Consider the following 12,426-nt stretch of genomic DNA (forward strand, 5'->3'; position numbering starts at 1 on the left):
GTAATTTTAAAAAAAATTGCTCGTTGCCCATGAAAAAAAAAAAAAAAAAAAAAAAAATTGGCCATAAAGTGGGTGGTTGATTAGGGTTAAATTATCCCCCCCCCCACTTTTTTTTAAACTAACATCTCTTTATATCTTGAAAACTACTAGTTTGCCGTAATTTTAAACGTTATTTTTGTTTTTAGCACCCTCGAAAACATAAAAGTGGTAATTTAAACGGATTTTTCGAGGGTGGACTAATTCTGCGCATTTACCTTATTTTTTTTATTTTATCGTTTTTTGTCATGTAATTTTAAAAAAAATTTTTTTTTTTTGTATTAAGTCAAACACGGTACGATTTTCTTTTAAATTATTTCTTTAGGTATGTGAACTTTATTTTCGACCTGAAGACATACAGCGAGAGACATCAGCATTTGATGAAAGGACTGGAAAGACAATTAGTGTTAAATTAAAAAATCCCTATCTTAAGGATGGTGCTATCCCTCAAATATTACCAAACTGTCCCTCCTATTTATCGTCATCAACCACTTTTAGAGAGTCTCCTAACGCAAAGAAAATGCGTTTAGAAAATTCTGCTCTTAAGCGTGCATTATGTGAAAGTGTTGCTGACGAGTTAGTTACGGAAACGTAAAACTTTCCATAATATTGATGATTTAGAAAAAAAAATTAATGTTTATAGATAAAAATTATTGGACTTCCATTAGGCAAGACAATACCATCATTATATGCCATTTAAAGAGATGCCCATGCCCCAAAATAAAAATATCTATGGTGATTGAACTGGACTTGGCCGTTAGAGTATTCTGTAGTGATGTGGAAATGAGTGCTATAGGGGAGTATATCTACGGCAACACATCAAAGGCTGTAAATGACAAAGTTCTCTCTCCTCTGATCTCGAGCACGTGGTTCAGTGGGGGAAGACGTGGCTGGTTACCTTTTAATGCATCTAAAACCAAACTCCTATCTTTACATCATCAACGCTCTGATCCCCATCTGACATCAATTGAAATAGATGGCTCTCGTCTAGGAGAAGCCCCATGTTTTGACAAGCTTCTGGGTTTGTCCTTTACTCCTGATCTGAAATGGAACACGTACATCAAGTCTGTTGCCAAGGTTGCTGGAAGGATGGTGGGATCCTTCTACCGCTCCAGAAGATATCTCACTACTGATGCAATTCTTTATCTATATAAAAGCCAAGTACGTCCAAGGATGGAATACTGCTGCCATATCTGGGCAGGAGCTGCTAAAAACAGCCTATCCTGCCTTGACAGAGTACAAAATAGACTTCATGGCTTAGTGGGGAATGCCCTTTTCTCTACCCTGCAACCTCTCTCCCACAGAAGAGACGTTGCGAGCCTATCTTTGTTTTATCGTTATTTCCATGGCAGGTGCTCATCTGAACTCCAATCTCTGGTCCCCCCTCGCCAATCTTTCACGAAAAACACTCGTCTAGCTGAATCCACTGAAAAATTTCCCCCACTCTTTATCTGTGCCTAAATCAAAACGTAGATTCCATGAACAAAGCTTCTTTCTTAGAAGTGCACGCCTGTGGAACTCTGTTCCGTCTGCCTGCTTCCCACCTGACTACAACCTGGATGTCTTCAAGTCCAACGTTAAAAAATTCCTAATGAACTGCCCCCTTAAGTAAACACTTCATTAAATCTCCACTAACGTACTGTACTTGCAATAACCCCTATCCCTGAGTGGCTTCCGGGCCTTGATAAGTGGTGACCACCGTGTAAAAAAAAAAAGTATAGAATTCCTAAACATGTAACTGTAGATTTTGATGGAAAACATGAAAAAATGGACATCGAAGAACAGGAAATGAAAACTTCTAATATAAGTTCTTTATTAAAATTTATCTTATCAGTTTAGCTATTAGTGCAAGATGAATAATTTAAATATTTTAATGCCATTAAGTTCATATATGAACAAATTAACATAATGACAATGAATAAGGTTAATTATTCGAGTGAAATGATGGTATTTTCTTCCTTATTATATATCTGCTCCCCTATAGGGTACAGACTGTTAAGAGACACTAAAAATGTAATTTTACCATGCTATTCAATCATTCGAAGATTAATCTTATTAACTTTTATGAATCCTGTCATTGAACAACACAATAACGATTTTCTCATGTATATTAAAAGTAAATTCAAGTTACTAATGCAGAATGACATCACAGTATCTTTACTTGTTGATGAAATACATCTCAAACCTTATCTTGAATATAAAGGTGGTAATATTTGCTTTTATGCTTAACAGTGTATTCTCACAATATAAGGATGTTGTGCATGTTATGCCAACTAAATGTCTTCTAGCTGAGAACTTATTTAACATAATTAAACGTGTAATAATTGGCTTAGAAGATATAGGGTTTAAGGTATTATCTGTTATAACAGATAATAATGCAATAAATAAAAAAGCTATATCTTTCTTTTGTAGCCAATCAAAGCTTTCAATTGTATATCCCCATCCAGTTAGAACGTCTAGCCCTCTTTTCTTCTTATTCGACTCAGTGCATATATTAAAATGCATTAGAAACAATTCGCTTGGCCAAAAAGATGAACATAAATGCATGATGTTCCCAAAATTTTGTAATAATGGAAATCATGAATTAGATAACATCCAAAGTGCTCCATTTTCTAGTTTACATAAACTTTATGCTCTAGAATCTCAATCACTTGTGAAATATTGCTATAAGTTGACTTCAAAAGCTCTTTCTCCGACAACTTTTGAAAGGCAAAATGTTAATTTGGTTTTGCAAATTTTCACCGAATATACTATTCAAGGGTTGCTAACCTTAGGAAAATAGGAATGCTTGCCAAATTATGCAGAAATCGCAGATTACATTCAAATATTTTATAATTGGTGGACAATACTGAATGTTAAAACACCATATAAAGGTTGTCGACTTCATAATAAATATGCTAATCCACTTACATTAAATAGTGATAATTATAGTTTCCTAAATGTGTTCTGTGACTGGTTAGAAACTTGGTATAGCATTTCTGGAAGATATGGTAAGTTAAGAAAGGAAACATATACTGCTTTGCACCATACTACTTACGCAATTTTAGAATTGACTAAATATTGTATAAATGTATATATTACCAGGAAATTTTCAGACAGATAACCTTAAGGCAAGGTTTGGCCAGTATTGAGAACTTAGTGGAGATCAGTATAATATATCAATACGTCAGGTGTATGAATGTGAAAAAAAACTCAAAATGTTGTCAGTTTTCAAATTGAGCTTACCAATTAATAATCGAACTATTGAATTGAAAAATTTAAAAGAAACTAACAAGGATGAAATGACAAGGGAGCAAGATTTACATGTTTATAAATTTAACATAGACGTAACAGAAGATGATGTTAATCAATGCAAGAAAGTACTTCCTTTTATATTATACTTAGCAGGTTATTGCTGTTGTGCAGTTTTCAAAAAACTGAAATGCAATAGCTGCAAAAATTTAATATCCGGGAGAGAGGCTGTTGAAGAAATAGCTGAATTAAACAGCTACTTTCAGCGTATTAACAGAGGTTCTCTGTTAATACCCTGGAAGTAGCTGTTTAATTCAAATGATATAACTAATAATTTTGTCTTATATAATTATATAGTTATAAACAAACTTACAAAATGCAATTCTTTTTTACATTCAATTCATCAGAGAAAATTAGCCATGTACATAACTTTAAATATTTTGGCTGATCAAAATCGATTATTTCATGTTGACTCTTGTGATGAGGGTCACACTATTCAGCAAATTAAAAAAATGCTGATATGGAGTTCATCGAATTCCCTTATAAACAATTTTTGTCGCAAAGAGAATGACAATATTAGTAAATATATATATATATATATATATATATATAGCAGAAAAAGAAAATTTCAAACTTTTAATTAAATTCTACAACACATTTTTGAAAAGTTTTAATGTTCAATGTTTGAAATATTTCTGCCTTAGTAACTTTGTTTATACTAATATTTGTTTGAATTTAATTTTTAACTTATTGTTCGTTATTCAGTTAAACTAATTTATTGTTCGTATTTCGGTTAAACTAATTTATCGTTTGTTTTTCAGTTTTGATTTTAAAATATTGTTTTTTTTTATTTAAAAAATATTTATTCATTTTTATTTATTTCTATTGAATAAAGTTCAGTTTCATACAAATCAAATCGTATTCCTTTTCTTTTTAAACTTTTTAAAAACTTTTCTCCCTTTCAATTCGTTTTTTATTAATATTGGATGAGTTTCAGTACAAAGTATCATATTTATCTTTTTTAATCCAATTTTGAAGTTTTATAACGCTTTCTGTAGAAAATGTCTGCTCGTTATCCACAGTCTGTGTTCGACTTATCTTGCTTGCTAGGACCTATGGCGATGACGTCATTTTTAAGCTGACAGGCTATCTATGACGATGGTCACGGCTCTGCGCACGTAACACTATCAAAAACAAAGATGACCGCCCGTCAACAGTGTGTAGTCTCGTAAGTTCGCGTTCAAATCACGGTGTACATCTCCAAAGGGAAGTAAGCCTGTTTTGATTTCACTAAAACGTGAGGGTGTAAGGGAGATAACTAACTAGCCTTAACAGTCATAGATATATATTTTATTTTTGAAATCACAACTGTATATAATATATAGGAATCAATAGAAAATTGACTGTAATATATACAAAATCTGCATAAATTAAAATAAATTTAAACGTGTTTTACGACCGGCTATGCCGGGGGTCCCTACTAGCTTAGATAAATACTTTTGCAGTTTTAACAAAACTCCACTTACACTGAACATCCACAGAATGCCAACATCAATATATTACATACGAAAGAGTCCACTGTAGAATTTCCATGGGTCCCGCTAGTTATTATGAAAACGATATTCATTAAATTTTATCCTCTTCTTCATGAGACCGGATAAGTCTGTATTTCATAAATGTTTTGCTTTTCTTTTTCTTTATAAAAAAAAATGTTTTAATTTTAAATGAGCAAATTTTTGGTGTGGGTACTCCATTCATCCTACCTCCACTCCTTCGTATCTATTATAATGACTTCAAAGGAATGAATATACATACTTTATTTAATTTGATTTTTTTACCATATCAGGGCTCTATGGACAAATTTATCTTCAGTTGACCTTTGACAACTAAATATTTTCGTTTACTAGCCAAATAGAAAAGTTACTAGCCAAACCCACATGATTTTTAGAATATGACATCTTCGTTCTGTGACGAGTATGCATATCATAAAGATTTTTCTGTATATTTTTAAATAAGTGTAATTCTAAATATACAACAAATTTTATGTTGATACTTGAAGATATAAACATTGTTTTCATCAAATATTTTTTAAACAGCCTTTATTAAAAAAAAAAAAAAGAGTATTATTCTATTAAACTTTTATTTAAATAATTTGCTTTGTTCATTTTATTAAAAAAAAAAGTTGAAAAGATATTTTTCACTCAGTAGTGAGCTTTGGAAGATTGTCAGTGAAAGAAATACAATTGCCAAAAGATAAGCATTTCATTATTTCTAGTCGCTACTTTGAAAAATCACTCGCAAATGCGACTGTTTCACTCGCAATGTAGAGCCCTGCATAACCACCTTGAGATCATACTGAATCAGAATATGTATATTGAAATAAGACACGTCTGTATTAATATTGTTTACAAATCGCCCCACTATGAAGAAAGCATCTTATTTTTTTAAATAAATCAACATGGGTGTAGCATTATCTGTCGCAAAAATCTTTTCACGATTTTAAACATCTGCTTACATGTGCCCCGACATCTCATAGTAGCAAACTTAGTTGCATCTGTATCTTATTCATCTGCTGGTAATTGTAGTTGCAGTGTAACATAGTGCAAGTGACAAGATCAGCAGCAGCCTAAGAATAGCTGACTAGTGAAAATATTAACAGCAGCAGCAGCTGTCTTAGCACATATGCAAATTAAGCAAATGTGCATGCACTGACATCACAGGATAGGAGAAGAAAGGCAGGAAATGGACAGCACATGGTTGAGTAAAGGAAGTGCGTTTTTTTATTTTATGTGGTTAGAGAATGCGCTGCACGGTCAAAAAAAAAAAACGAAGACTTTTGGAAGATAATGAAATGCATTAATGTTGGAAGAACCCCATATAAATGCATTTCATTAGCGTTCAAAAAAAAAATGCAGATTCAGATTTTGGTACTTGTACAGTTTAATCAAGACATTAAAAAATGAAAATATCGAGAGAAAAAAAAAGGTTATATTGTACGTATCCGTTTTGAACTTAAGATCTCTGCAAAAATTTCACTTAATTTGATCGAGTAGTTTTTTTTTTTTTTTTTTTTTTTACAGCGGAAAAACAGATTTTTATGAGAGCGCGTTGAAGGCAGACATCTTGGATTTTTTGTAAATTTTTGTTTGAATTTTAGGAACACCATGGGGAGATAACTCCAGTTAAAGTCCCGACCCTCCCTTCCCATCTTTAATACTAGCTTTTCTTCCTAAAAATCGAACCTTTTGCTTGGTATAACAAATTGTTTTTCGCTGTAAAAAAAAAAAAAAAAAAAAAAAAAAGTACTTGATGAAATTAAGTGAATTTTTTTTTTCTTTTTTTTTCTGAGAACTTCATTCCATAATGGATGCGTACAATTTAAACTTTTTTTTTTCGATATTTTCATTTTTTTAATGTCTTGATTAAACTGTACAAGTACCTAGATTTTTTTATTTTTTTTAAACTTTTGTAACAAAGTATTAAACAACGTGTGGGTCCACATGGTTGTTGAAATGTAATGACACTGTTTGAGTGTAACAGCCACATTACAGGAGTATGCATATTGTTTGCCTTTTTTTTTTCTTCGATTGTACTATACTTGTTATAATAGTTTCTTTTTGCATTGGCCAACATATGTACCAGTCTACGTATTAGGCATAAGACAACATACTCCTTTTAGGTTCACTTTTTTTTTTTTTTTTTTTTTTACACATTTCTCTACAGAGAATCATAATAGTTTTGTTTGTTATGTGTCCAATTTTCCATCTCCTCAGAATACTATTTGGGGGAGGATTTACTTAGTGTCTCTCTCAACTGACAAACAAAAGTTTTAACCTTGCTTCTTCATATTTCTACAGGTCAAAGTTGTGATTATTGGACAAGATCCATATCATGGTCCAAACCAAGCCCATGGTAAGTACATCTATAATATAAATCACACCTTTCTGTTTAAATGTATGTATGTTTGTATGTCTGCCTAAAACTTTTGGCAGAGGCGACAGATTTTCACGAGATTGGTATCGTTTTGAAGCTAACCCTTCAGACAGCAAATATCGAAAAATTGACTAAAAACATTAATTCCTTTACCCTCAACTGGGTACTTTTCTACAGAGAGGGGTAGTTTTTTTTTTCACCAATATTTTCAAAAGCTTTTTTTGACAGTCATCCCCTGTTTTCGATTGACAAGCCTTAATTTAAACCTTTGCCACTTCCGGTTTAGTGATGGACGCAACAGCAAAGACGTCACTTTTTTTTTTATGTCCCCTCCCCACATTCTTTTTCTCCTTCGCAGTATGGGTTTGAACCTGCTTGCCTACGACTAGTTTATTTTTATTTTAAAAAAATGTTTTGTTTTTTTTTCTTTTTGCTGAACACACCTCTAAACACCTAGGCTAGTTTATAATCTATCTATATATATATAAAAGGCAAAATGTGTGTGTGTGACCATTTCGTGTATGTCTTCAAAAGGCTTTTCTTGTACACGGTTCCGAGGTCGTTACGATCGCTTACAACTGTTTATATGGGTCCTAAATAATAATATGTACGATTTGGGAAAGTGCATCGCATCTAGATTTATTTACGTCGACTTTTACAAAATTATTGCTATTTTGGCTTCTCGCATGTTGATAAGGCTTTTTCGTATAAAAAGCGAAACTAATTCAAAGTTAACAACAAACAACGTTCTCGGCATTGCGCCGGGAAATGTCCAGAAGCAATCAGCTTTGATCAATGTTGTACATCAGACAATTGTTATTCAATCTGGACAATTGGGAGCTGGTTCCCCTCCCCCCAAAATCTGTTGGGGGAAAAAAACAAAAACAGTCAAACTTGGGTAAACAACTGCGTGACTTCTATTTGACCTTCTTAATTAGGTCAAATGGAAGCAGCAGAGTTAACTTTTATTGCGCACGCCTGTTTTTATAGTTTAATAAATAAATTCAAACCTGGGTATGTTGTATGTTGCGGTGGCCTAATGGGTAATGTCCAACTCAAGGGTACGGGTTCGATTCTCATACTTACCTACCAAAACATTTTTTTTATTTTTTTTTTCTTTCACACTTTAATTATTTACAACTTTGCCTCAAGAGTTCGGGTTCGATCCTCATACTTACTTCCCCCCCCTCCCCCAGAGGTTTCACACACACCTCCAAACACCCGGTCAACGCCGGGTACCCCTCGCTAGTATAATATATTCTAATATAGCATTGTGAGAAATTCTCCATTGTTTTGGAAGACTATTATTTTGGGAATATACAGCATAATCATGTTGACACACTGGTTAGATCACCAAAGTTAAGCACTGTTGAATCTGGTCAGTACTAGATGGGTGACCATTTGGGAATTCTAGGTGCTGTATGTGCTCTCCGCTTATCTCAACATTGTTTCCAGTCATTGAGCTACTGGACTCAAACAGTGCCAGTTGAGGAGAGGTGTGGTTGGAGATTGTGTTACCCTTGCCTCACAATTACACGCACAATTACCCTTATAGGCGGTATCCATTGTCTTTCAAGAGTAAACAGAAGCATGGATTTTGGGGATTTTTGGTTTCTGTGAAGATTACCATCCATGTTTTTCAATTTCTGTTTTTACAGGTTTTGCATATCTCCTTTTCCTTCAAATTCTAATTTTTTACATTTCGTATCTTGAACTTTGCAGCAGGTTTTGAAGAATATCTATTCATCTCCTCGGTGTTCAGTGATACAGGGGAAATAATTTCCGCTATCCAACGAAAGACGTGTAAAATGCAAATATAATAAAAATTTAGGTGGTCTGGATCACCAGTTTCTAAGGAATGCGTTCTACACCAGTTTTGTGGTCTTTAAGTTGTTTTCTAATGAGCTAAGTACTTTTGGGGTGACCTGGCTGCAGAGAAATATTTTCAGCAAAAAAGATTTGCAGGTTTTATAACCAAATATAAGAAAAAGAAGACCTTATCATAAGCTAAACAAAACAAAATTAGTTAAGAAGGCATATAGAGGTATTTTCTACGTTTAAAATGAAAGTTTACAGCAATAAGAAAACATAGATGTGTGGATATTTATTTTTTCTAATTGCATTTTCACCCCGAACAAGGCACAGTGCCACTTTGATGTAGAGGACTACTATCAGGGACATCAATTGCAGGGATACTATGGAGGGAGTTGAGCAACAAGATGTCTGTTCACATTACACTTGAACTTCTGCATGTCACTAGAGTTGAGGAAGTAGGAACTCAGAAGGGGATTCCAAAGTCTAGCAGTTCTGGGGAAGAAACTATTAGAGTAGAAGGCTTTCTTACATCTAGGGATCTCTACTGTGTAGGGGTGGGACTTTGCTGCTTGCCGGGGTATTTACGTCGAGTGGGGTACAAGGGCTTGTAGTTCATCAGAGCATCCATTAAAATACTTGTAAAACAAGGGTAAATTCATTAACTGAGACATTGAAGAAGTCTGAATTTATTAAGAGCCTTAAGTTAGTTGGGTCAGAAAAATTATCAAAACTTTTCTGCTCTCATTTATATAAATTGTAATTCATTGAAAGTTGTTCATATGAGTCAGTGTTCATTTGTTTTTATATTAGAAAAGTAGTTCATTGAGAAAAATCGGAAATAATTCGATGAATGAAGTTTCTACGGATTGGCAGACGATAATAAGTCGATCATTAATGTTTATGAGTGGAGACATGGTAGAGATGAGAACCCAGCTCAGGGGTGCCCAGCAATATCGATCTATAGATTCATGTCAACTGGATTCCATTGGTTTATTGAATAAAAATCTGGCTTTTTAAAGGACTTAGGTGGCTCCCAGAAAGACCATATCCAATAAATTCAGAAAGTTCTCAGATGGGTCCAAAATATAATTTGGTGTTTTTATTCAGGCTAGTGTATGTGCGCATGACGTGCATACAAACGAATTTACGTATTTTGATTTTGGATGCTGAGGTGTAAACATCAGCCGCTACAAAAATTGAGGCATCTGCCTAACATAGGAGTATGTAAAGATAAAAATAAAAAATTTAAAAAAAAAAAATTTATGAGTCAATTAATTCCATCTTTTGACATTTGGAATGAAAACTACTGAGATATATATATATATAAGTAGATTGTAGTTTGCTTGAAGCATTGTTGAAGAAAATTATAAGGTAAAATTAAAAGCCAAGAACAATGCGAGATTTTTTTTTTTTTATATATATATATAGAGTAAAATTAAATGAAAACAAAAGAAATAAATTTCTTTTTTTGTTGTTGTTTGTTTTTTCTTTTTCACACAAATTTTAACTCTAAACAACAGTAAATTTTTTTTTTTTCTGTTGTATTCGATGGTGTTATAAATCTCAATATATTTCAGACCTATTAGTCCTTTTTCAAGAGAAGTCTGAAATATATTGAGATTTATAACACCATTGAATACAACAGAGAAAAAAAAAATTTAATGTTGTTCAGAGTTAAAATTTGTGTGAAAAAGAAAAAACAAGCAACAAAAAAAAAGAAATTTATTTCTTTTGTTTTCATTTAATTTTACTCTATATATATATATATAAAAAAAAAAATCTCGCATTGTTCTTGGCTTTTAATTTTACCTTATATATATATATATATATATATATATATATATATATATATATTTACTATAATAATTAAATACCTACAGACACTAGTGTTTCATCCTTTCGAGAATCTTCAGTGTAGGGTGTCACGATTAACACCAGTTGACAGATTCAAACTCAGCACCACGAGCCATCTCTGGCTTGATTAGCAAAGACCGTATCCATTCGGACACCATTAACCGCGTGAAATAAACGTTGAATTTAAACATTTTTTAATTTTAAACGTTCTTACACACGCACTTCTGTCACTCAAAAGTTAGCAAGACATGCCTTTTTCTAGACCTTGGATAAAATCACTTTCAAGTTATGAGAGGAAGTGAAAAACAAATTGGACGAACCACCTCAGACTTAGTCAAAACCTACAAAATATTACATTTATAAATAAGATTAGAAATCTTCAGTTTCCAGCATTGAGACCTCTTCCCCATTTACGTAGGTCTTATTATATTGTTTTGAATATTCTTTATCAGTTATCTGAATCTCTTGCATATCTAATTTCCCGCTAAGTTCAGTTTTTGTTTTTTTCTGTAGGTTTGTGTTTTAGTGTGAAGCCTGGTGTTCAGCGTCCCCCAAGGTCAGTAAACATTCTTATAATAAATCTTAAATTAATATAATGAATTAAAAAATATTTGAATACAACGGGTGAATCAAAGGTTTTGAAATAGGTTGCAGAAGTGCAATACTAACATTTCTGCCAAATTGTATTTGCAGAAATGCAAATATAAGCCCACAAAAGTTTTTTATGATCAAACAGGATGCAAGGATGGAATCAAGTTTTACAATATTTAGGTGATTTATTTGCTTTTTGTTAATGTTTGTGTGTATTATTGTAATAGTTGGGGTATCAGTTGTGTGGAAACGCAATTTTCTTTTTTTGTTAGCTGAAAACATTTTGTATAGTCCTAATGCTATCAAATGAACATGCCTAAGAAAACAAGAAAAAATCGTTCAGATTTACATGAAATTAAATTTTAACATACTATTTGTAAAAGGAACAATTGAACAAAGATATATAAGCAGTTAATGTCTCATTAAAATATAAATTTCTAAACTCTGCTTATGTTTGAGCATTGAATATTTCCATTTGAGAAAAGGAGGTAAAATACAAAATGACTTTCACTTGGTTTGAAAGTCCTCTAAATGACTGCAGATATGTTTTTAAAGGTGAAATCAGTTTCCACAAACGTAGCAACATCTATGTCTACACACACACACACACACACACACACACACACACACACATTTTGATTGGTGGCTTTCAGGCTTAAATTAGTGGAGTATGGTTCTGGTTCAGTCCTTGAAAGCCATCCTCCTGAACATTACCTCCTCCAAGTAATACCAACTGGTGTAATCCTGGCATAAATTTTTCACCAATCTAAAGTGACAAGCATTCAAGATGCATTTAAAAAAAAACAAAAAATGTGAACTTAATCTTTTCACCATTGATTACATGTACATGTTCGGAGTGATTATTTCTTTTCCTACTTTTACCACTCCATTTATTTATTTTTTTTTTCCTTGGCGATCAATACAGCGGACATTAAATTGATGTCTATCTACCATCCAGAAGCATAT

The 12,426-nt window shown here is 32.7% G+C and overlaps 1 protein-coding gene across 1 annotated transcript in view; it reads left to right on the forward strand.

Annotated features, from left to right (window-relative positions):
* Window positions 1–12,426, forward strand: part of LOC145284019 (uracil-DNA glycosylase-like) — a 42,898-nt gene that overhangs the window by 9,916 nt on the left and 20,556 nt on the right. The window contains exons 3-4 of the mRNA XM_080133108.1: window positions 7,125–7,179; window positions 11,383–11,425. Coding sequence (XP_079989234.1) covers window positions 7,125–7,179; window positions 11,383–11,425 — 98 coding nt within the window. The remainder of the gene's footprint in view (window positions 1–7,124; window positions 7,180–11,382; window positions 11,426–12,426) is intronic.

The sequence above is a fragment of the Euprymna scolopes genome, chromosome 8 (assembly GCF_053919585.1).
Source record: "Euprymna scolopes isolate OS-2025 chromosome 8, ASM5391958v1, whole genome shotgun sequence".
In the NCBI taxonomy this organism is placed as follows: Eukaryota; Metazoa; Mollusca; class Cephalopoda; order Sepiida; family Sepiolidae; genus Euprymna; species Euprymna scolopes.